Here is a 26,089-nt window from a genome sequence, read left to right as displayed (position 1 = left end):
GACTCAGCCGCCTGATTTCCTCGGGCAGGCTGTTCCAGAGCCTCGGGCCCTGACAGCAACGCTCTGTCCCCTTTAGTTTTCAGTCGAGACTCTGGAACAGACAACAGACCTCTGCCCGAGGATCTCAAGGTACTGCTGGTGCGTATGGGACTAAAAGGTCAGAAATATAACAAGGCGAGAGGCCATGAAGAGCTTTAAAAGTGATCAATAGAATTTTAAAGTCAATTCTAAAACATACTGGGAGCCAGTGTAATCTAAAATAGGAGTAATGTGGTCATATTTCTTTGTTCTGGTTAAAAGCCTGGCAGCTGAGTTCTGGACAGTCTGGAGTCGATCAATAGATTTTTGGGTTAAACAGGTGAAAAGGCTGTTGCAATAATCCAGGCGTGATGAGATGAAGGCGTGTAAAATGGTCTCGGTGTCCTTAAAAGTTAACATAGATCGAATTTTAGCTATATTTCTAAGTTGATAAAAACATGATTGAACAAGCTTTGTGGTGTGCTGCTCGAAATTTAAATTACTATCAAACCAAACACCAAGGTTCTTTGCCACAGGCTTAATGTGATTTACTAGGGAACCAGCAGATGGCAGTATTTGATTTGCCATCTGCTGGACCCGAGGACCAGGATTTCTGTTTTGTCTGAGTTCAGCTGGAGGAAATTATTTGACATCCATTTTTTAATTCACAAAGGCAGTTGTTAAGTGAACTCAGCATTCCAGGGTCTGTGGATCTGACGGGCAAGTATATTTGTGTGTCATCAGCATAAATATGAAAAGAAATGCCATGTTTATGGATAATATGTCCAAGGGGAAGCAGATACAAGGAAAACAAAATGGGTCCTAAGACCGACCCCTGAGGCACACCATATTTAACTGAATGAAGAGACATAATTGTTTACAGACACGCAAAACTTCCTATTTGACAGGTAGGATGAAAACCATTCTAGAGCAGTACCAGAGATCCCCACCCAGTGCCTCAGTCTGTCTAACATGATGTTGTGATCAATGGTGTCAAAAGCAGCGCTAAGGTCCAGGAGTACCAGGACTGAGCACATACCTTCATCAGCAGACATTAAAAGGTCATTGGTGACTTTAAGCAGGGCAGTCTCAGTGCTGTGGTACTTCCTAAAACCAGACTGAAACTTTTCAAATAATTTGTTATTTTCCAGCACAGTGAGCAGCTGTTTGGACACAATTATTTCTAGAATCTTTGCAATAAAAGGCAGTTTTGAAATTGGTCTAACATTATGTGGGAGGGAGGGATCTAAACCAGGTTTCTTTAAAAGTGGGTTCACGCAAGCCGTTTTAAAATAATCAGGGACACAACCAGTAGATAGGGAGCTGTTGAAAACAGAGATCAAATGGGGCCCAACAGAATCTATTACTTTCAGTAAAAATTTTGTAGGTATTATACAAGTGGGCCGGAGGACACTCTCATTTGTGATACTGTTTTTAAAAGCTCAGACAAGTCGATGGGATAAAACTGGTTAAAACTCTGTTGTTGCTGGTGAGGACCTCTGAGTAAGAGTCCACGGGGGTAATAGAGGCTCTGATTGACACCACCTTATTGGTAAAATAAGATAAAAACAATTCACAGTCATCATTACTTCCAGCTGAGGCACAAGGAGGGGTTGGGTTTACCAGCTGATCCACAGTCTTAAACAGAAACCTGGGATTGTGTTTATGTGTAGTAATGAGTTCAGAAAAATAGTGTGTTCTCGCATCCTTAACCATTTTATTGTAGTTAATTAATAAATCCTTCAGACTGAGGTAATGGACTTGGAGACTGGATTTTTTCCATCTGCGCTCTGCTTTCCTGCATTCCCTTTTGAGGCTGCGAATGCTGTCATTTATCCAGGGTTGCTTACTAGCTTTAGACGTAGGCCTAACCTTTAGAGGAGCAGTAATATTTAGTGACGACAAGCAGATATGATTGAAGTGATCGACCAGATTGTTGGTGTTGGAATTAGACAGGTGTTGGCTTTGGCTCTGAAAGAATGCGCAAAACTTTGAAACACTCTGTTCATTAAAGATGCAACAACACACGGAGCTTGGTGAGGCGCATGAGTAACAGGCGAATCGCAGCTAAAAACAATACATCTGTGGTCAGATATGGTCATGTCCACTAATTCCACAGAGGAAATGCTGACACCCAGGGTAAAAACCAAGTCCAGTGTATGACCACGGTTATGTGTTTGCCCTTTGACATGTTGTTTGAAGTTAAAAGAAGTGGCCATATTTAAAAAGTCAGTTGCATTAACATTGTTGGGGTCATCAACATGAATATTAAAATCGCCACAAAGAACAATTCTGTCATAATTTAAAACCAGAGTAGATAAAAATTCAGGAAGTTCTGATAAAAATCCTCCAGGCGGTTTTGGGGGGCGATAAATTATAACAAATATGATAGGTTGCAGCCCTCCAACTTTAAGAGTGAGAACTTCAAAGGAGTTAAATTCATCACAGCGTACTTGATGACATTTAAAATTTTTCCTATACACGCTCACTAGCCCACCACCACGACCACTGACCCTCGGTTGACTAAAGCAATCATATTGAGGCGGACACAGTTCAGCTAGCTGGCTATAGTCATTCATTTGCAACCAGGATTCAGTTAAAAACATAAAATCTAGATTTGCAGACAAGATAAAATCATTTAAGATAAAAGTCTTACTTGAAAGTGATCTCACATTGAAGAGAGCCATTTTAAATGAGTTTGTTCTTGGTGCTGGAGTTGGTGCAGTTGTCCTAATCCTTAAGAGATTACTAATATTTCTGTGTGGGATGTGCACATTTCGGTTTACTGGTCTATGCGTGATGATGACAGGAATAGAAGTCTGTGGAACAGCGCCGGGAGCAGACGGCTTTACATGCCAGCAGGTGGAGACAGTTGTTTGTGGCAGTGAGGCAGAGATCTGTTCAGTGAGCGGTGGTGTGTCCAGGTGTGCTGCATGAATGATTAGTCATTCACGTAAGTCATGTGTGGACCGCACCACATGCTGTATGTGCGCAGCTAACATTTCTGTAATTATCAGGCTATACTCATATAACCACCTTTACCCCACTGTTGTACTCCCTTTGTTAGTTAATAAAATTCACCTTGGGCACAGCGATATTGTGTGTGTGTTGTTAAAAATCCAGAGTCCCTGTACATAGAACTCACCCTCAGATTTGAGACTGACTGATTGACTAAAGTTTACGATTTCAGAATAACTGAACCATTAACAACTAATGAATTACCAGAAATCTGTGTAATTATCAGGCTATACTCAAGGACCTAAAGCCTTGGGCGGACAAGCAAATCTTTTGGTGCTGCTCCTAGTTTCGAGGCATGAATTAATATTCCCGGAAATATAAATTTTCATAACTGTATTAAAATTATACGTAGCTTTAGACCTGCTACATTATTTTTTAATCCTGTTTTTATTTTCTTTTTCACCCAAATTATATTTTAATGTGTATTTTTTCCATTTCCCTATGTTGCCTATATGTTGTAAATGATGATGTAAATTACTTTGAATTGCCTTGTTGGAGACTGTTGACTTACAGTAATACGCTGTCATTAATTGCATTGCACATTACATGGTTGTGCTCTTTTGGCTTAAGTGAAAAACAGGTTACAGGTAAGAATTCCTTATAGCAAGGCAGTTTTATAAGCAGCAGGTGATACGACAACAGGCTCTCGACTCGTCACATATTGACGCTTGGTCAAAGTGTTGGTAATGATAACTTGCTGTTTTAGTTCCTCTTTTGCTGTTCTGCTTATATCTATCAAAAACCTAGCTCTAACTGGTGACAGCCAGCTTATCAGCAGTCGTTTAAACAACCAGACCCCCACCCCGTTACCATAGTAAACTACACATCATCAGGTGATATGAGATTGTTCACTGAAGACATTTGGGTTTAAGATCATAAGATGAGTATGAGACAAGAGTTCAGAATTTCAGCTTTTATCTCGTGGTATTCACATCTAGATGTGTTAAACAACTCAGGACAAACCACCCTTTGTTTGATCCCACCCATTTTTCAAGTGAGCAAAACTAGTGGAACACGTTTTCATCCTTGGCACCTATAAAGACTATAAAGACTTCTGCTAAAGAGGATAAACCAACATGAAGACCAGAGAGCTTTCCATGGGAGAAAAGCAAGCCATTGTCAAGCTGAGAAAAGAAGGAAAATCAACCAGAGCCATTGGACAAACATTGGGCAGAGCAAGCACAACAACTTGGAATGTCCTGAAAAAGAAAGAAACTACTGGTGTACTGAGCAACAGACGTCCAACAGGTCGGCCAAGGAAAACAACAGTAGTTGATGACAGAAATATGGTGAGAGCTGTGAAGAAAACCCCCAAAACATCAGTAAGTGACATCAGCAACGACCTCCACAGTGCAGGGTGAAGGTATCACAATCCATTGTTGGAAGAAGACTCAGAGAGCAGAAACATAGCAGCAAGAATCAGAAGGCCAGATTGAAATTTGCAAAGAAGTACAGAGATGAGCCACAAAGGTTGTGGAACACAATCTGATGGACTGAAGAGACCGAGATTAATCTCTACCAAAGTGTGGAGAAAGAAAGGAACTGCTTATGATCCGAAGCATCCAAGCTCATCTGTGAAGCATGGTGGAGGTAATGTCATGGTTTGGGCTGCTTCTGGATCAGGCTCATTAATATTTATTGATGATGTAACTGATGATGGTCGCAGCAGAATGAATTCAGAAGTGGACAGAAACATTTTGTCTGCCAGTTTACAGAGAAATGCATTGAAACTAATGGGGAGGAAGTTTATCATGCAGCAGGACAATGAGCCAAAGCACACTGGCAACAAAACAAAGGACTTCATCAGGGGAAAAAGTGGAAGGTCATAGACTGGCCAAGTTAATCAGCTGAACTTAACCCAATACAGCTGCATTTCACCTCCTTAAGAGGAGACTGAAAGGAGAAGCACCCCGAAACAAACAGGAACTGAAAGAAGCTGTGGTAAAAGCCTGGAATAGCATCACAAATGAAGAATGCAACAGTTTGGTGATGTCGATGGGTCGCAGGCTTGAGGCAGTTATTGCAAACAAGGGTTATGCAACCAAATATTAAACGTTATTTTTTTCCATTACTTTTGCTCACCTAAGAATGCTGTGGTCTAATACAAACGGTGATATGTCCTGAGTTGTTTAACACTTCTAGATGTGAATACCAGGAAATGAGAGCTGAAATTCTGAACTCTTGTCCCATACTCATCTTTTGATCTGTTCTATTCTATATTTGTGTGTGCTGATGAGTAAATAATATTCACATATTTGCATGAACCTGCTGTCATCATGCTATTATAGTGTGTACAGGTTAACCTGTTTGCATGTGTTCATTACCTGAGAGTGCAGGTCCAGTTCTGTTCAGCTGAGTCTGGATCGTGTCTTCATTTGCATAAATATTTTCTGAAGAATTAACTCGTCTCTTCTTTTTGCCAGGATTTCCTGATGGTTTCTCTACGTTAACATAGATTTCCAGTTGATCCATAATGTTCAGCTGACAGTTAAGTTTGGTTTGCTTCTTAAAAGCCCTTTCGGCCTTTTGTCACACTCACAGGGAGGAGCTTTCCACTTTGGTTAGAGCTCTGGGTTTCATTTTTCTTATGTGACGTTGAATATTATGAGCAGTTTGGTTTGGACATTGAAATACATTTTCCTAAAACTGTGTTTAAAAACAGAAGGAATGCTTGATGTTCTGATCCCTTTTTGCTGAAATTCAGTATCAGGTGGCTGTTGGAAAAGAGTAGGACACCAAAGTTATTAACTCAGTATATTTCTGTTAATTAATACATTTTTAATTACATATCTTGCTATTTTATAGATCCTGAACTAACCTTATTCTCTAATTTTACCAGAGCAAAGTCAAATTATTTCAAATCCTTGTATACTCATGTGCACGCTTAGCTCAGTCGGTACTGTGCGGGACAACTGTTAGGAAGTTTGTAAGATTGAGTCCAACTAGCTGTGGATTTTTTTTCTCCCTTTTTTTCACCCTGCAGTGTGTGCGTTTGATCAGCATTTATAATAAACCTATGGACGCTTACTTTCAATAAACTTGTCATGAAGCACTGCTGCAAAAAAACTTTCTCAAGCTTTTATTTAGGAGGCACAATTACTTAAGAGGAAGTGATTATGTGAGGATCTCTGTATTAGCTGTTACCACTGACTTCAGTGGAGGTGATGCACAGAGGGACAAGGTGATGATGACTCCGGTCATCTTGATGAGGATGAAGGAGCAGCAGGAGAAGCAGCAGGAGGATGAGGAGGCAGACAAAACAGTGACAGGTACAGGGGCGGTGTACATAGGCAATCATATTATGCATAGATAGAATTAGAAAATTGATTACTTTTAGTCATATTTATTACTTATATTCTTCTCATGCTTATGTAGCTGTACAATCAGTAAAAGCAGAGTCTGACTCAGGCTTGCCTGACCTGGTCTTGTTCAATGCAGAGCTGCCGCCCACAATTGCTGAATTTCAGTCCCACAACACCCTTTTATTTACATATACATTGAGAAATAATAGAAACACATATGTAACAGATATTTAAACATTTAATGTATGTGACTGGCAAACAATATTGACTACTTATAAAAGAGAACACACTTATGACAAATTTCCACATACAGTAAAAACTACTGGAGTTGATTACAAACCCAAAGTACATTTGTGAGTGACTGTTTTATTCCTTCCACTCCTGTCCCAGGGGTCTCTGGCTGTACTGATTCCAGTAACATTGTAGTTATTGAACCCAGTAAATGATGTAAACATTGCAGCAAAATGTTTTCTCACTGACTGCTCTCAACACTGGAATATACACGAATACAAAAAGTTATAACAACAGCATTAAAGGCAACAGAATACATGACTAGCAAAAAATGAGTCGCAGTAAATAGTTAGAGTGTGTGTGTGTGTGTTTGTTTGTGTGTGTGTGTGTAAAAGCAGATTCTAAGATTTTTAAATCCCTTAAATTATTTGTGAATTAAAATAAAGTATGCTAAAGTGTTGCCAGTGTGTGCTGCGTGTGCATTTGTGTGTGTGGTGTAAAGGTATGTGTGTGTGTGTGCGTGTGTGTGACACACTTGAGCGGGTTCCTCTTAAGGTTTAATTATAGTTCATTAGAGCTAAGAAACTGGCAACATCTGTGTCAGGGTGTGTCTTCCTCTAATGCACTTGAGCCAGCATTCTGTATTGCTGTCAGATGTTTCTCCTGTAGATCAACCTTTCTCATAGAATTTAATCCCAGCTGAGTCTACAGACATGCAGGCATGCCTGAAGTAGCCTAAAGTCGTTGTTAATGTGCAGATGGCACCTTTTCACCTCAATGTTAAATTAGCTTAATTCATTTTAATAAAGTAAAAAAACATTTATTAATGAAATATTGGGGGGTCTGGGGGTCCTCCCCCTGAAGATTTTGACCATTAAACACTTAATTTCCTGAATTCTGGAGACATTTTCTGCACCAATTTATGTTGGAAATGTCTTTATTTTTATAAAGGGAAGGACATCAATCAGTAGCTTATTCTTTTTTTAGTTCATATCTATAAATCGGTTATTTTCGCGCATTTGAAACAGCTGGAGCAGAGGGGGAGGGAGTGATTGGGCCAGCCCAATGTCAGTATTATATGCTTTATGGGACGATCGTTGCCCATTTTTCTATGTAAAGAAATGATTTGACTTGTAGCCTACTCGATGAGAGGAGCGCACTGCTCCTCACCAGAGAAAGAAAACCGAAACTGAAAACACTTGTGATCAGACAGAAACATCACCACGGTTCCACACAAATGTTCACTTTTAACGTGCAGCTCACAGCCGCTTTAGAGGGAATGAAGCATCCTGGAGACAGTGAAACAGTAGTGTCTCACAGCGGGGGGGACAGAAACGGCAGCACACTACAAGCGCTACCCTGAACGTCAGGTGTCTGCGTCGCGGTCACGTGGCATCATATTTTCTCACTACTTTGCGGCGACTGTCAACCGTTCGTGTTAATACGATGACTAGACAACATTTAGATTTAAATGTAGGCTATTGATTACAATTTTGCAGCAGGCGTTGCGTGAACTTCAAACATAATGCAGCAACATTATTGCGAGTAGCCTCCGCTCTTTGACGACAAGGCTGCGTCATGAAGATTATTGCATACAGGGACAGTGCACAGACTTTTTGGTGGGCAGGGGCTCAAGTGAAAAAAAGGGCATTTTTTAAGACAAGACAAATACATTAACTCAACAACATTTTTACTTTTCTACAAAATGATCAGTTCAGACAGAGACCACGGTCTTCTTTAGTATTCACCAGGTTTATCACAGCAGCAGGCGACAGCAAAGGAAACTTTGCCACAATGTGCATGTTTTCTATGCTACTAGTTTCAAGTATATATATTAGCATAAATTACATTATGTTTGCATTGGGCTGCAGGCAGAATTAAAATAAATATTATTTAAATACTTTTACTTTTAGTTTCACAAGCCAGATGCCAAATGAGTAAAGATAACCTTCAGCTTCACACAGCCAAGCAACAGAATACTGAATTGCCTGAATACACTAACGTATTGATCAAATGCTTTATTATTGTTGCTATTATATTACATTTACCATGCACACACACACACACACACACACAATTACTGATGGTGACATGGACTTAGTTTTTGAGGGAGGGCTGTCTGTATTATATGAGGATCTCTCAGCATACAACAGAATGCAGAGTTATTAGATGAGGAGTCGAGCATCAAAACTATGAAGTTACTCTTTAAGGCGCTTTTTTCATGGAGTGGTCAATTTTGAGACTTTGGTCTATTTTGCTTCCATGTCTTCTTTTACTCTAATGGAAATAAAACTTCAAGAATAAACATTTAGATGGAGTTGGTTTTAAGCCTAATACCCTCGGTCTATTTGCATCTATAGATTTCTTCTATATTACCCAAAACAAGCTAATCTGCACATTTACACAGCACATTTCAGAGGAAAATACTCTTGATGGAAGTCATTAACTGGGGAAGTTCTGTGTTGATATGCTTTAGTTATTTTCTTTATCCCATTCACCTGCAGTGACTTGTCAAATGTGTGCAAAGTAGCACATTTTAATTAGTTAACGCCTAATTTGCATATAAATGTGGCGATTGTGATGACGTTATCAGACACAAATGTTACTGTGTTCACCTGTAGTGTCTCCATCAGTACATTAGGTTGTAAGGCCATGAGATATTGCCTTAGAGAGAGAGAGAGAGAGAGAGAGAGAGAGAGAGAGAGAGAGAGAGAGAGAGAGAGAGAGAGAGAGAGAGGCATCAAACTCCAAAGTCTCATCTTCTGACCTGATGGCCTATTTAGATTTTTTTCCCAATAAATATATTTGTTTGACAGGGAATCTGTTGCAAACAGGAATAAATATACTGTATATTCATTTATTTAAAAACAACAGCAAAAAACACAAACAAGCATCCCAGAAAAAAGGGCAGGTGCTGAAGCCCCTTTTGTGTCTATGTGTGCCTGACTGCATATCATTATGGAAAATATTTTTTATGCTGTTGTTGAGTTACATTCGGGGCTTCTGTCAAAACAGTAGTTATTGTTGGTGATTTTAACATCCATGTTGACAACCCCCAGGACAGAGGGACTAAAGAACCGAGTTGTGTTCTTGATAATTATGGACTGACCCAACATGTGACGGAGCCCACGCACAATAAGGGGCCCACTTTGGACTTGGTCATCTCCAAGGGTCTGAACATTTCCAAGCTTGTGGTGACTGATGTTGCTCTCTCTGATCATTCCTGTGTTTTCTTTGAGAGTGCTGTCTGCGTGCACACAAATGTTAAAATAGAGGTGATCACAAAACGGCATATCACTGAGAACACTAGTGAAAAATTTATTGAGGCTTTCTCCTCGACACGCCCTCTCACGGGCCTCAGTCCATGAGCTTGTAGATAATTTCAGTTCTAAAATTACAAATGTTATTGATGCCATTGCAGCAGCCAAGGTGAAGGTGGTCTCTTCCCTGCTGGGAAGGAAGTCAGTTTCTTTCAAGTTACTGCCTGTTACTTCTCTGTGAGTAACAGTTATCAATGCAGCTGAAAGTACTATTTCACACAGTCACTGCAAAATAAATCAACATCAGTTCAGATAGTGCTCTTATATATCAGTATGATCCACACAATCCTGGTGAGTCTTACAAACGCTAATAAGAACAGATACAGAGTTCAGTTTTTAGTGTTTTCTGTAGTTTTGAGGGGGTTTGCAATGAAAATAAATAAAGTGAAACAGACACTAAACCATTTTTTAAGTTGTTGACTTTCTGGACAGTTGCTTTAATTGCTTTGTGTGTCCAAAGGTCAGGCACAGGCATTTAATAATATGTTATTATATAAATCATCACACAAAGTCCAGAGATAAGCGAGAGCTGTAATCTGCAACAAACAGGAGCAATAAACTGCAAGAAGGTTTCAGTCTCATGTGGATACATGTTAAAGCTCAAATGAGCAAATCATAATTAATCACAAAAACATGTCCGCTCACACACCTCCTGAATGTTCCTTCACGTCACAGTAAATGACAACTTTCCAGAGTCTGTGGTTGGTTCTGTGTCCAACAGATTCCTGCTCTTTACTGTGACAAAGTATATTTTTATTTAAACACAGTCAAAATATTTTGTTAAGATACACATCACCTTCCTGTTGGTGTTTAAGACACTGGTCAATTTGTAAAATATCCTGCTGGATCTGCTGCTATTAAAAACACAGGACTGCATTTACTACCACTGTACAACACATAGCTCCTCTGGGATTATAAAGATATCATTGATCCATGAACCGTTAATCAATAACCGATGAGAAAGCTTGTTGAAATTGAAAGCAAATTCTGACTTTGTTGAACAAAACCACAAGGCCTGTCCAGTCTGAGAGATCTCTAACGGCACACTGAAAGGATTTTCAGCAGCAAACTGAAGGAAATTTCTGGGGTGAGTCTTAATTTGGATAATAGTAGAAATAGCTGAGAAAATAACTCTTGTTGAAAGTTTCCTGAACTGCCACGTGTGTTCAGAGACTTTCAGAGATCCTGTGTCTCTGAGCTGCAACCACAGCTTCTGTAGAAATGGAGAAGCGTTCCCAAGAAGAAAACATTGCCACATTTTGTTGTTCGCTGTTGGTCTTTGCAGTTTTTGATTTTGATTTTGATTGTTAAAAATATCCTTCACAGAATCTCAGATTTACAGACGTACTGTCCAGGGTCTCTAAGAAATGCATCACTGCTGTTAAAGTGTTGCTTCATCAGGAACCAAATCAAGTCAAATCCTCTAAAATAAACTATTCAGATTGAATTATACCTCAGAAATGTGTCTCTTTGGCTCCTAAGAGGCTGACATTTATTTTGTGCTGCTGCGGCATCATCAGACCTCAGCTGTACAAGATACAGATTAATACTGAATTTTTGCAACTTTCTCTGCTTCTCATTATTTCATTTTCTGCTGCTCAACTGCTGGATAAAATAAGACACAACAGAAGTACATACAGAGCAATGTCAGGATCTGTATCAGTGCAGGCAGCACTGAGGGTTGTATAGACTGAGAGTGTTGATCAACAGCACCACCTCAGAGCAGTTTCACATTTGTCTTTTAAAAAACATCCTGCACAGACTGTTTGTCAGACAGACTGTATGTCCAGGTAGGGCTGGGCAATAAAACAATAATGATAATTATCACGATTACATTTTAAAATTCTTCAACTTTAAAAATTTGTCTTTAAACCTGAAAGAGATTTTTTTTTTGACATTTATCATGGAAATTATTCACATCAAATGATGCGAAATTTTATATTGGGATAACAATTTTAAAGTGAAGAGGTGGTCATGTATTATTTTTACAGTTTTTATCTTCTAATGATAAATACAGCTGATGCAGGATTTAACTAACATGACTCAAGTCGTGTGATTCTTACTGTAGATAAGAGGGTAAAGAGAATGAATGAATGAATGAATGAATGAAAGGGAGAGAAAATGTGCCAGAAAGTAAAACAAATAGACCTCGACTGAAAGACTTTTATTTTCTGGATTCTGCATCATGATTATTATTTGTACATTTACTGTAACACAATGTTTACAAAAACAGAAGGCTAATAAAAGTGATGTTTAAAATATTTACCCTGTGAATTTTACAGAGGCTTATTGAGGGATGAGAACAAGTTGAAATGAAATGAAATTTAAACAAAAGCTTTCTTTTGCTTTCATGTTAACAGCTTGTTCTATATTTAGTTCAGCTGGATTCAATGAACACAGTTTGGCTTTTTATGAGCATTTTAATTCTTTATTTAGAGAAAGAAAATTACAGATCACATTTTTTACCCAATTTCGTGTTTGTCTTCCTACAGACACCTGTACATGGAAACTGTCCTGTACTGACTCTGACAGACATCCTGACTGCGCCATCTGCTGGTGAGAAGATGACATGGCAACACTTCCTGCTGTTCATTCAGCCCGTGACAGAGGAAAGTGAAACTAAAAGCAGATTTGGACATTGTTGAACAGAGCTGAGACGCCATCACAGGGTGAGAGATCTCTGCTGGAAAACACACGTTTGGAGTATTTGAAACAATCAAGGGAAGAGACGTTCACTCGGTGAGTCTGTGGAAAAATAACTTCAGTATCAAATGGCTGAGAAAATAACTCTTTTTGAAAGTTTCCTGAACTGCCACGTGTGTTCAGAGACTTTCAGAGATCCTGTGTCTCTGAGCTGCAACCACAGCTTCTGTTCAAGCTGCCTGCAGAAATTCTGGGAACAAGCTGGAAACAAAAACTGTCCCATTTGTAAAAGAAAATCATCAAAGGATTATCCAGGAGTCAACTTTCCACTGAAGGAACTGGCTGACTCCTTTGCTGAGAGACAGAAAACTGGATCATCTGAGACAGAAAAAGGAGAGAAGAAGGTGGAGGAGGTGTGTAGTAAACATAAAGAAGAGCCTCCATTGTTCTGTGAGGACGAGCAGAGAGCTGTGTGTCCTGTCTGTGAGTTTTCTCTCCACCAGAGTCACAAGGTGGTTCCTGTAGAACAAGCAGTCCGGGACCTGAAGGAGCAGCTGAAATCTGACTTAGAGTCTCTGCAGGACAAGAGGGACAAATACAAACAAGTGGAGGAAACATACAATGAAGTGATTCAACAGTCCAAGAAGCAGCTGTTGTCCACAGAGAGGCAGATCAGAGCAGAGTTCAACAAGCTCCACCAGTTCCTGAAAGAGGAAGAGGAGTCCAGACTGGCAGCTCTGAGGGAGGAAGAGGAGCAGAAGGGGAAGACTGTGAGCAGAGAGATGAAGAAGATTCAGGAGCAGATGTCCTCTCTGTCAGACAGGATCTCTGCTGTTGAAGAAGAGCTGCAGAAACCCAGCGTGCCATTCCTCAGCAGTTATAAAGCCACTCAGACCAGAGCCAGAGTCCAGCGCTCACTGTCAGATCCACAGCTGCTCTCAGGAGCGCTGATAGATGTGGCCAAACACCTGGGCAACCTGTCCTTCAGAGTCTGGGAGAAGATGAAGGACAAGGTCCACTTCAGTCCTGTCATTCTGGACCCAAACACTGCAAACTGCTGTCTCTATCTGTCTGATGATCTGACCAGTGTGAGACGTGGAGACGCAAACCAGCAGCTTCCTGACAATCCAGAGAGAAACACTAAGTATGCCCTTGTTCTGGGCTCTGAGGGCTTCAGCTCAGGGAAACACAGCTGGGAGGTGGAGGTGGGAGACCATCCTGACTGGACTGTAGGTTTGGCTAAAGAGTCAGTTGACAGGAAGGGAGAGACATTTCCCTCACCAAAATATGGATTCTGGTGTTTAAGGCATCACAGTGGAAAATACACTGATGTTGTTGGTAAGACTGTCAGAGTGAAGAAGAGTCTCCAGAGGATCAGAGTCCAGCTGGACTATGACAAGAGGAAGGTGTCCTTCTACAACCCTGAAGACATGACTCACATCTGCACTCACAGAGACACTTTCACTGAGAAACTCTTCCCATATTTTTATATTTTCAGGTCTGGTGATGCTGAAACCTCTGATATCAAAATCTGTCACACTGAGATTTCTCTGTGACGTTCAGGAATGTAAGTTTATTGTTCCAACTTTTACTTTCAGACTGTTTGAGGTTTATTAAACTCTAAACTCATCATCACACTTCAGACCCAAACATTCTTGATCTGCTCGTCTTTTATATCTAAAGCAGATTTCATTTGGTGTTGAGGGTCAACAAATTAATTTTGCTGACTGTTTCTGTAGTTTGAAAGATAATTACGACTTTACTCCGATCTCAATGTCTGTCTAGATCACATTAGAAAAATCAGCATGAATAAAAGTTAAAGCAGATTAAAATGATATCTAAATACTGAAATTGTTTTATATCATCCGGCCTTGAGCTTTCATCCAGGTTCAAATCAATTCTAATGTTCAGATTCTAACATGTTAGCCTGGTCAGCAGCATCTGGTTTTTAATCAGACCACAATATAACATGTCAAGTATCCACTATACCAACACGTTGCTTCCTGTTGTGGGATTCTTTAACTTTAATCATCATCAAACATCAGTTTTACTTTGAGAGATTTCTGGATCTTCTGTTCACTTCAGGATTCACTTTAGTTCAGTTCAGTCAAAATGTATTAAAGGTTGGAACTCCTGCTTTAGATATTCATTTTACTTCTTCATGGAGTTTGTGGCTTTTCAAAAAGAAATAGTAGTAGTGTGTTAGTTGAGCTGCCTCTTAAATAAAGTTTAATCTCCAAGAAAATGCTGAAACTGTATGACGTCATCAGGAGACAAAGTTCTCCTGGTTATCAACATCTGGAGTCAAACAACATTGTACAGTAGTTTGTATCCACTGTACCAAATGCTGCGTTTCACTTTCCTCTTTTTAACATCATCAGTTATATTTTTTGATGCTTTTGAGTCTTTTGAGTTATTTCAGGTTTGGGTCTGTTGTTTTATTTCTTTTTAGAAAAAACTGTTCAAATTGATTTCAATTTTAATTTGGACCTTAATTCTTACAGTGCTTCTTTATACTGCAGTTTGTAGTGAGTACATCATCAGTAACATGATAAATAAACATGATACGTGATAAATCTCCAGTTTATGATCAACATAAAGAAAATACCAGCAGTACAATTTAGTTTAATGTTTTTTTTATTGCTTCAGCTATTTCTTAATAAAGTAAATGTACATCAGCTGCTTCACATGATGTGTAATTAAACCACCAGCAGTTTTTATTCCTTTTTCCTTTACATAAATATTTTAAACAGTCATGTGACTGAAAATACAAATTAAATTGCAGATAACAGTTAAATCTAAATGTATTTATTTTCAAAACAACTAATTCTTCACTGAAACTCTTTCAACGTCAACATTTGTGGACAGCCAAACTAATTTAGTTCAAATGTCAGTTTGTAAAGTCACATGACGGATTAACTGACTGTCTAAAAGAAACCTGAAACAACCTCATTCCACCTTAAAGAAGGCTAAAGAAACAAACATGTGATGAATAAAGCGTATTGGAGAAGAGCTGTGCAACTTACCCTCCTACAACTTCACTGCATGATTATAAACTCTAAAAAGGCAGTTCAGAGTTTAAAATAAAATATATTTTCTGACTTTTCCACTTTGTATTTGTTAAAAACAAGCAGAATCATAATTATAATTTGAAGGTGTAACAGTATGTTGTTACTGGGGTCTGTTACAGACAGGGAGCACTGAGGGTTATACAGACAGAGATGTAGCGTCTGAATTATTTGCTCTTTAGGAGAATTAAGAGTTTCACTAAAGATTCGGTTCTTTAAAGGAGTTGAGTCAGTCAGCAGGACTGTATAACACTAACAGTGTATGAAGGGTGTAGAAATGGAGAAGCGTTCCCAAGAAGAAAACATTGTTTGCTTTCACTGTCACATGTGATTCATGTTGTAACCTACTTAATGCAGTCTCAGGGACAACATGCTCACATGTGCATAATGTCATCAGCATATTGAATGTACAGCATTTTTCTTCCCGTAAACGTCACAAGACGGAGACAAAGTACACGTTTTGTTCACAGCCTGGTCATTTTCAACCCTTTTATTTCCACTTTCTGACACTTAGTTCCATGCATATTACTGTTTGCTGTTGATCACTAGTACTAGCCTACCTCTTAGCAGGATCACATTTCCTTCACAGTCTGTTTGTCCAGCGGATCTCAGAAACTCTAACTTTAGTCAAATCATCTCAAAGGAATTAGAATAATTATAGCTCACTGTGACGTCCACACGTGTTGAGACTGCTTTTTACTAAGACTTGTTTTACGGTTCAATTAGCAGGTTATGCATTATGTCAGCGGGATGTCCCCACAGGAATAGTGGAACAAACGTGTGTGTGTGTGTGTGTGTGTGTGTGTGTGAGTTGCAGTTTGCATGAAAGTGTGCATTTTTCTAGCTAAGGTAAGGCTCTTGCTTACGCTCCCTTGTTGTTTCTCCAGTGTAAATGACGGAGGGCTCTTTCTGTGCTTCATTTTGTAGCTGATCACAATTCTTTACCCATAACAACACTTACAAGGGAGTTTGTTTGAGCTTCTTTTCTATATGGATGCCTCCATTTTCTGAAAGGGAAGAAGTAAAGTCAGTAACATGCATGAACAGGATGAGGTTTCATACAGATGCAGAGGGAGAGCAGAGCTCAGTGCATCGTGGGAAGATGTGAGCTCTTTAAGATAAGATGGTGTCTGACCATTAAGAGCTTTGTAGGTGAGAAGAAGAACTTTAAATTCTGTGTTATGACCCTGGCGTCATATTTTGTCATTTGCATCTTTCTCATCCTGCACTGTCAGCTGTTCTGTGTATGCAGGTAATGCAGAACAGGTGGGCACCCCAGGTTGGTCCAGCGGAGCTGATTGCTGCCTTCTGATTGGTCGCCTAATGACAGCAGCTGTTTTAATCCCCATCTGACAGAACTCTGCTCTCTTCACTCTGCTATTCCCAACATGCACCGGCGTAAAACCTGTGTACTGTGTATTTGAATCTTAGGTAGAGAAACCTGTGTATTGAGCATATTAGTCTGTGTGAGCAGATTAACCAGCACCTCAGTGATCCTGATTATTGTCTCACACCCTTGTTTTGTTGGCCTGAGCCATTTTGTTTGCTTCTTTGTTGTAGCTTTATTGTTTTTGCTATCAGCACTATCAGTAGGAGTGAGAAGCTTGTTTCTGTTTAAATAGGCTCTTTTTTTCCTGATGTTTTAGTGTTAGAAGTCTGGTCTAGAGCTTTGTCTTTTCTTTACACTTGTTTTGGTTTAGGGAGGTTTTAGGGTACATAGAGTGTTTTGGGCACTGCTCATCTGAGTAAAATAAAACCGCTAACGTGTAGTTCCCTTTTTTTCTGGCCTTGCTTGGGAGTGGGAAGGGTGGGGAGTCTCACCTCGTGCTGCGTCCAGGTTAACCCTAGACCTTAGGACGTAACATCTGGATTTTACAGGCAGCCAGTGCAGAGAAGCTAAAACAGGAGAAATGTGATTTCTTTTCCTGGTTCCTGTCAGAAGACGTGCTGCAGCGTTCTGGATCAGCTGAAGATTCGGACTTATTCAAGCAGCCTGATAATAAAGGATTGCAGTAAGTAGCAAATGCATGGACTAGATTATCTGCATCATTTTGAGACCAGATGTTCCTGATTTTGGCAGGTTTCTGTTAAAAGTATCTGCACCTCTTATGTGTTTGTTGTGTGCTTGTATGATTTGAAATATGTCATGGGCAGACTGTCAGGAATTTAATAATGTATAATGATGTAAAATATGGACACTTTATCATCTGCCTGCCTGGTTCGATGTTTGAAACAACTATCATCTCCAGAACAAATTTTTACACGTTTTTGTCTCTGTGCAACTACAGGAGCTGAAGGAAAAACAACATTTGCACAGTGTTTACAATGAGAGAGAGTTTTTATTGTTGTGATAAAGAGAGACCTCCTGCACACAGACTTCATGTTCCACCACTTTAATGTGAATCTTCCTCTGAGCCGTCTGTCAAGCTTTCATGGAAATGTGTTTGAGTTCTTCAGCTGATGAAACATAATCAGTCGTTATTTCAGGTATGAGGAAGAACATGTAGGTATTTATTTACCTGGCATGTTGTTTTTCAGGCCTCACCCACTTCAGATACTACAGGACTTAATATAAAAACATACTGTGTGAAGAAAAGCTGAACTCCACATCAAAGAAATAAACATGTTGAAAATTAGTTTGAGGTCTAAATTCATTTCTCACTATTTAAAATATCTTTAGAGATGAGTATAAAAAATCAATAATTTTTACATATAAGAAGCTGCAGATGATGATATAATAATAATAATAATAATAATAATAGTGATTTGGATAATTTCACTCAAAGTGGTTACATTAACACTAAATACAGTTTTCCCTTTGAGACTCATTCACATGTAAAAACACGTTTCTTTTGTCCTTTCTGAAATATTTAGAAACATCTGATCATGTGATCTGTTCTGACGTCTTGGTTTTTTTTCTTGAACCTGTTTTACTTTGACTTTAATTGTCTGGGTGTGAAGACAGCAAGACTTTCAGCAGGTGAGTGAACTCGACTAAAACTTCATATATTCATATAAAATATAAATACTGAGAGACAGAAATATGATCTGACACACCGTCAGTTTCAGATAATTAACTGTGACTTCAGGAAAATGTGTTCAGGTGTTCAGCAGAAATATACAGCTATCAAACAGTCACATTTTCTTTACTTTGATCTGAAACGATGATTCCAGCTGGTTTCTCTGAGTTTAATTTAATAGTTTTTTCAAAATCCGTCCTGAGGTCCTCGGTCAGTAAACACTCTGTTTACTTTAGTTTTCAGCCTCTGGAACAGACAACAGACTTTTACCCGAGGATCATGAAGAGCCTTTAAAGTAATCAGTAAAACTTTTAAATCTGTTCTAAAACATACTGGGAGCCAGTGTAAAGAGGATAAAACAGGATTAAACATTTCAGAGTTCACTGGTTAAACAGAACCAGAAAGAGGAGTTCTATAACTCTAATTAAATAAAGTCAAAGTTAAACTGAAAGGTGTTCATATTTATTACTTTTACAGGAACATTTCCTTGTTGGTCTCAAGTTAACTTCAGCTGACAGCCTGCATGGTTTATATAAGTCCTCCATTTTACAGAGAACAAGTTAGTCCAGTTAATCCACACACACACTCTAGTGATCACACTAGTTATAAAAGTCACTCCTGTCTTTAATGTATTTTAATATACAGAAGTAAACCTTACTTTTGCCTGTTATTCAGATATCTTGCTGCTCTCCAGTTGAGTTTCCTGTGATGATTCCAGCAGAGACATTTTGACAACATCTGGTGAGTCCAGTCAGATTTTATACAGAGCAATCAGAAAGAATCAGCTTTAGTTTTATGTGCTGACTTCAGCTATAATTTCAGGTTGTGTAAATCCGAATGGAGGAAGAATAGTTTTCCTCTTTCTCAGTTCTACAGGACCAACATGTATTATTGTTTAGTGTTTCAGTGTTAGAGTTTCTAATTGTATTTCTGTAAAAAAGAAGAGTCATCCTGCACACAGACTTCATGTCCACTTTACTTTTATTACATGACAACAGTGATGTGAGTCGGGGGGCTCAGTCTGTCAAGGTTTCAAGGAAATGTGTTCTTTAGATGATCTGGTGAAAGATAGTCACAGTCATCATTTAGATATGAGGAAGAACATGTAGGCAAGACTTTCAGCAGGTGAGTGAACTCAACTAAAACTTCATAGAAACAGTAAATGCAGTCTGTCGGTAAAGTTCAGAAGGAGAACGGATCATTTAACTTAACATCAGCAGTCAGGATTTTATATTAAGGCCATTAAGGGGCCTTAAATGTAATCCGTAAAATCCTCAAATCTGTTCTAAAATATAGTGGGAGCCAGTGTAAAGAGGATAAAACAGGAAATCAAAGCTGAAATTTATATATATATAAGTTATATGACTTTAATTAAATAATGTCAGAGTTAACTGTCCATATATATGCACAAAAAGTAAGAAAATTTGTGTTTGGTAGAATATTTCTTAATTCTTTGTAGCAACAATTCTTCTTGACAGTAAAACACAACCATATTGGCTGCCTCCACAGCACAATGTGATATGCATTTACATTCATTCATTTAGCTGACGCTTTCATCCAAAGCAACTTAAAATTGCTATATATGTCAGAGGTCGCACGCCCCTGAGCAACTTTCTAGTCTTTTTGACCACTCAAAGCGCTTTTACACTACATCGCATTCACCATTCAACCAGAAACTAACATTCACACACATTCATACCAGGGACTATTCAGGGTTCAGTATCTTGCCCAAGGACACTTCGACATGCACCCTGGAGGAGCCGGGGATTAAACCGCCGACCTTCCGATTAACGGGCGACCCGCTCAACCTCCTGAGCCACAGCCGCCCAGATATCATGGGATGGCGTGTATTTACCTAACATGGCTAACGTTACAACGTAGCTAACACAATGTAGCATTGTACCAATGTAACGTAACTTACGTGAGTTACGTAACTTAAGTTGTCTTATTATTTAATTTTTCTTTCACATGAAAGACAGCGAATGTTGGTCTCCTGGGTCAGGGACAAACTCACTGTCCACCAACTCCACCACCTTAGTGTTGGACTTTTATGGTTATTTATATCCCACTCCTGATGTTTTTACCTGTGATAGTAGATGTAAAATGGCTCACCGTTTATGCACAATATAAGTCAATGCAGTCCAAGATGTGAAATGACACGTTAAAAAGCTACACGTAGACAAACATACAGTCAACATAAATAAATGTAGAAATATATAAATATGGAATGGAAGAACAACGTTGCAGATATATACATGTACATTATTCTGGGTCTGTGCTGTGCAGAAGTAACGCAAGAGAATATTGTGTACATATAAATATAAACTGACAACATACAAATATACAACAACAAAGATCAACAATCAACAACAAATATGTGCAACGTGCCAGGTCTGTGCACGACACGAGATGAAATAACATTTACATGTGCAGAGACATTTGTATCATTTCCATGGGGGGAGTGTCAGTGGGGGACCCGGGCCTTGTTGATGAGGCTAGTTGCAAATGGGAAGAAACTGTTTTTGTGGCGAGAGGTTTTGGTCCTGATGGACCGCAGCCTCCTGCCAGAGGGGAGAGTCTGAAACAGTTTGTGTCCGTGGTGGGAGGAGTCAGCTGCAATCTTTCCTGCTCGCCTCAGAGTCCTGGAGGCGTACAGGTCCAGAAGTGATGGAAGATTGCAGCCAATCACCTTCTCTGCGGAGCGAATGATGCGCTGCAGCCTGCCCTTGTCCCTGGCGGTGGCAGCAGCGTACCAGATGGTGATGGAGGAGGTGAGGATGGACTCAATGATGGCGGTGTAGAAGTGAACTTCTTCAGCTGCCACAGGAAGTACATCCTCTGCTGGGCCTTCTCGGTGAGGGAGGTGATGTTCAGCTCCCACTTGAGGTCCTGGGAGATGATGGTGCCCAGGAAGCGGAAGGAGTCCACAGTGGTGACTGGGGGGTCACACAGGATGATGGGGGAGGGTGGGGCTGTGCTCTTTCTGAAGTCCTCGACCATCTCCACTGTCTTCAGAGCGTTGAGCTCCAGACTGTTCTGGCTGCACCAGGTCACCAGATGGTCGCTCTTCCCCCTGTAGGCGGATTCATCCCCACCAGAGAGAAACCCAATGAGGGTGGTGTCGTCCACAAACTTCAGGAGCTTGACAGACTGGTGACTGGAGGTGCAGCTGTTGGTGTACAGGGAGAAGAGAAGGGGGGGAAAGAACGCAGCCTAGAGGGGAACCGGTGCTGATGGTCCTGGAATCAGAGACATGTTTTCCCAGCTTCACGTGTTGCTTCCTCTCCAAGGAGAGGGTCTGTAATGGATTTAAGGTGGGAGAACACAAGGCGTTCAAAGGACTTCATAACCGCAGAGGTCAGGGTGACGGGTCTGTAGTCGTTTAGTCCAGTGGTCCTTGGTTTCTTGGGGACAGGGATGATGGTGGAGGCTTTGAAGCAGGCTGGCACAAGGCATGTCTCCAGTGAGGTGTTAAAAATGTGACAGCTGATCAGCACAGTGCCTCAGGGTGGATGGGGAGACAGAGTCCGCCCAGCTGCTTTGCGGGGTTTCTGCCTCCTGAAAAGACCGTTGACATCTCTCTCTATGATGGAGAGAGGAGGGGAGGGGGTGGAGCTGGCCAGCTCTGAGGAGGGAGGGGAAGATGTGGTGGACTGAGGCTGAAGCTGAGCGGAGGAGTCTCGGGGGATGGAGTCCGATTGACTCTTTGCCAGGCGAGAATCGTTTATGGAATGGAGGACTTTGGGTTTATAGTTAATGATCTAGCTGAACCCCCTCCAGACAGAAGTGGCGTCGTTTGCAGAGAACTTAGTCTCTCTGAGTACAGTCATTTAGCTTCTTGCACCTCCCTGCTAAACCCGTACTTTGATGCCCTGCACCCGGCCCTGTCACCACTCCTAAATGTCTCCTCTTTTTCCAACCGTAGCGGTCTGAGCTTAGCTGTAAACCAGGGTTTTTGGAATCACATGGACCATCACATAATCAGAGTGTCCCACTGGAGTGCGTGTGACGGCGTGATAGGCACCTCTAAATGTGGTGTAGCAGTGACCCAAAGTGTTCCCCTCTCTGGTTGGACACTTTATTAACTGTCTGTATTTGGGGAGTTCTTGGGTGAGATTTCCTCTGTTAAAGTCACCGAGAACAATAACAAGGGAGTCCGGGTTTGTCTGCTCCACACACAGTATCCGGTCGGCCAGCGTGCGGCGAGATGTAAACACCAACCAGAGCGAATGAAGCAAACTCATGGGGGGAGTAAAAGGTTTACAGTTCATGATAAGAAATTCCAGATTAGGAGAACAGTTCTGCTGAATCACTGTCATATCGGTACACCAGCCATTGTTAAAATGAAAACAGACGCCTCCACCTTTTGTTTTGCTGGAGAGTTCTGTGTCGCGGTCCGCTCTGTACAGTTGGCAGCGCGGAGTCCGGTATCAGTTCAGACAGCCACGTCTCTGTGAAGCACTGAACAGAAGATGAATAAAAGTGTTTTTCCCACCAGAAGCTGAAGTTCGTCCAGTTTGTTGCACAGTGAGCGCATGTTGGACAGAAATATTGCCAGTAGTGGTGTGCGGAGTCCCCGGCAGCGAACGACAACGAGAGGGCCCTTCACCAAAATGTCCAATAATTCCACTGACGCAAGAAAAGTGGGAATTAAATCCGCTGGCGTTGTTCCCCTGGGGACATAAAAGGGACAAATAGGTTTTCTAATGGTAAAAGATTTATTGCCAAGAAGTATTAGAGACCCGACACCTTTTTGCTGCTTACAATCGCATCGTCTCCCAACATGGTGGTTGGTTTTAGTTTCACTGAACAAGCGTCTACTTGCAGTTCACGACTCACTTCTTCATCAATCAAAGCAGTGTCACTTTGGGTGTCTAACAAAGCATAGACAAGTTTTTCTTTTTGTGGGTTTGCACTGGAACGATCATTGAGGTTGCAGCAGATTGTCCTTCCCTGGCAACATTCAGTGACGTGGCAGCTGTTGTCTCCAATGTGTTGTTTTGTCCTGCATGTTCCCTACTCTGTTTTTCTCCTTTTGCATCCTTGGTGTAATTGTAATCCTGAAGGCAGGTTGGATGCCCCCTTGTACAGGTGTCACAGAGGAGGCGACGTCGGCAATCTTTCACACTGTGACCTTGTTTCAAACAGCCATAACGCAGTTTATTGTCCTTAACATATGTCCTTCTGTCAGCCAGTGACCTTTTTATAAGGTTTGGGCACTCGTGGAGTGGACGGATGTTTTGGCATAAGATACAGTGAGATCCCACGTTTGCTTAATGCAGTGTACAGCTGTTCCTGTGCTGAAGACACTTGCCTCGTTCCTCTTGATGTCTCTTGGATTCCCTTTGTCGCTGTGTGACTCCAAAGAGTGAAGTGCATAAATGTAGGTGACTGGATTACAAGCGACTTCGGCCTCCAACATTAAGGAGGAGGCAAAATCACTGAAACTGGGAAAGTCCTTAGATTCCATCAGGGCCTTTGTGACATGGCGGGTTCCATCTGGCTGCTGCCCACTCAGGCAGTTTCTGTAACATTTTCTGATTTTCCGCACAATCGTTCAGTATCTCCAGGCCCTTTACACACGGCATAGCTAGCAAGCAAGCATTTATGAAATCTGCAAAGCTTCTTAGTCCTTCAGCATCTTTAGACTGTATTTCTGGCCATCTTGATAGCTTCTCTCTAAATGCTCTTTGGACAACGAAAGCCTGGCCGTATCGCTGATTGAGTTTTTTTCCAAGCATCCTGGTAAACTTCTTCATCATTTCTGAAAAAGGTGCCTTCTAAGCATTTACGAGCTGGGCCACTGATGTACTTCTTCAGATAAAAACAGTTTATCAGCGGCAGAAATGCCCCTTTTGTCTATCAGCGATATGAAGGAAGCTTTCCATTCAATAAAGGGGATCGGCTCACCACTGAACACTGTTGGCTCTGGCATGGGAAGTCTGTTCATTGTAATACTGTCCTGAACAGCTTGTGCTAGCTGAGCAATATCAGGGGGTGAAGACATGGCTGTGTTAGATAGGTGTGTTGCATGGGGATGAGATATCTGGGCTCACCTGTTCATCCTTAACTGACTGCATGCCACCCATCTGTGTAATTTCTCTGCTGTAGGCTTCAAATCTGGCTCGAGTTGCCTCCATTTCCTTTTCAGCCTGTAGACCATCTAGCTCAGATCTTTCTTGTTCCAGTTCTTTTTTGTGCTGGTTTTCTAGAGCTTTTATCCTTTCCATTCGATTTCTTTCATCTTGCACAATCTTGTACTTGGCCTCCTTTGCGGCAAACTCTGCCACTTCATCGGCTCGTGTCGATGCGATGTATGAGGTGATGGAATGATGTGAAATATTTGACTGCGCAGCAGTGGAACCATAAATGGAGAGTGCATGTCACCCGTTACTGCTTCACATGCATCCATTTTTCAGGTGTTGGTGCAACATGATCTCTTTGAGCCTTGACTGATGGTCTCTTGTCTTTTATTGAACTTCCTTGCAGTGAGCAATGTAAGAGCTAAACAGAAATTTACAGACAGAAAATAAGACATGCAGGATGTCTTACAGACAAGGGATTAGCTTAACATATAACCGGAAAGTTAGCAATTTTCACAAAATACACTTAAATTTACTCAGACACAAACTATAGCAGTAAACATACCTTGTAGCCGGACTGCTGCTAAAGTACTTTTATCTTACTCTCCCCATTCATTTTAACACTTCTCTTTCTCTTTTTCTCTCTAGGTGCCCTTACAGCTTCGGTACTATTTTCCCTTGTTCTCTTTTTAATTTCCGTTTCTTACACGTGTATAGTGTCCTTTCACAATAAACTTCCGGTTAAACAGGAAACTAAAAATAAAGACAAAGCATTACAGCAAACATTTAAAACCTTATTCTTCGTCATTTACACTTGTACTTAAGTAAATGTTCATCAAAGTAATCATACTCTTACTTAAGTAGAACATTTTTGGACTGTTTCCACCTCTGGATTTAACTGACCAATGCATGACGTGTGATTCTTAATGTAGGTAAAATGGTAAAGAGAATAACTGAACGAAAGGCAGAGAAAATGTGCCAGAACAAACAAAAACAAATAGACCTCGACTGAAAGACTTTTATTTTCTGGATTTTGTATCATGATTATTATTTGTACATTTACTGTAACAGTGTTTACAAAATAATAGGCTAATAATAGTTAATGGTGTTTAAAATATTTGCCCTGTGAATTTTACAGACGCTTACACTGAGGGATGAGAACAAGTTGAAATGATTTGAAATTTTAACAAAGCTTTCCGTTGCTTTCATGTTAACAGGTTGTTCTATATTCAGTTTATTTATTTATATATATTGGCGGGTGGCGATTGCGCAATGGCTAAGACTATGCCTTTGGTGTGAGAAACTTTGGTTCAATCCCCCACTGTGACCCATCCACCAATGTGTCCCTGAGCAAGACACTTAACCCCTAGTTGTTCCAGAGGCGTG

General features: G+C 40.5%; 2 protein-coding genes across 6 annotated transcripts in view; both read left to right on the top strand.

Annotated features, from left to right (window-relative positions):
- Nucleotides 1-15,210, top strand: part of LOC119891569 (nuclear factor 7, brain-like) — a 57,368-nt gene extending 42,158 nt beyond the window's left edge. Inside the window, exon 4 of the mRNA XM_038703324.1 lies at nt 12,382-15,210. Within this exon, the coding sequence (XP_038559252.1) occupies nt 12,661-14,088 (1,428 nt within the window). The 5' untranslated portion in view covers nt 12,382-12,660 and the 3' untranslated portion in view covers nt 14,089-15,210. The remainder of the gene's footprint in view (nt 1-12,381) is intronic.
- A 1,769-nt stretch (nt 15,211-16,979) lies between these two features.
- Nucleotides 16,980-26,089, top strand: part of LOC119891566 (nuclear factor 7, brain-like) — a 51,466-nt gene continuing 42,356 nt past the window's right edge. Inside the window, exons 1-5 of one of the 5 annotated variants that reach the window (XM_038703316.1) lie at nt 16,980-17,612; nt 17,889-18,087; nt 18,562-18,580; nt 19,098-19,179; nt 19,296-19,361. The gene's annotated coding sequence lies outside the window, so the exon portion shown is untranslated. Of the gene's footprint in view, nt 17,613-17,888; nt 18,088-18,503; nt 18,581-19,097; nt 19,180-19,295; nt 19,362-26,089 lie in introns of those variants that run through there. The other 4 variants (XM_038703317.1, XM_038703319.1, XM_038703315.1 and 1 more) reach the window with 4 other exon arrangements.

This window comes from Micropterus salmoides, unplaced genomic scaffold, assembly GCF_014851395.1.
Source record: "Micropterus salmoides isolate LMB-PRFRI ecotype aquatic unplaced genomic scaffold, ASM1485139v1 Ms_hic_scaffold_7, whole genome shotgun sequence".
Classification (NCBI taxonomy): domain Eukaryota; kingdom Metazoa; phylum Chordata; class Actinopteri; order Centrarchiformes; family Centrarchidae; genus Micropterus; species Micropterus salmoides.
Note: the sequence above shows the minus strand (reverse complement) of the source record. Positions and strands in the feature narration are given on the sequence as shown.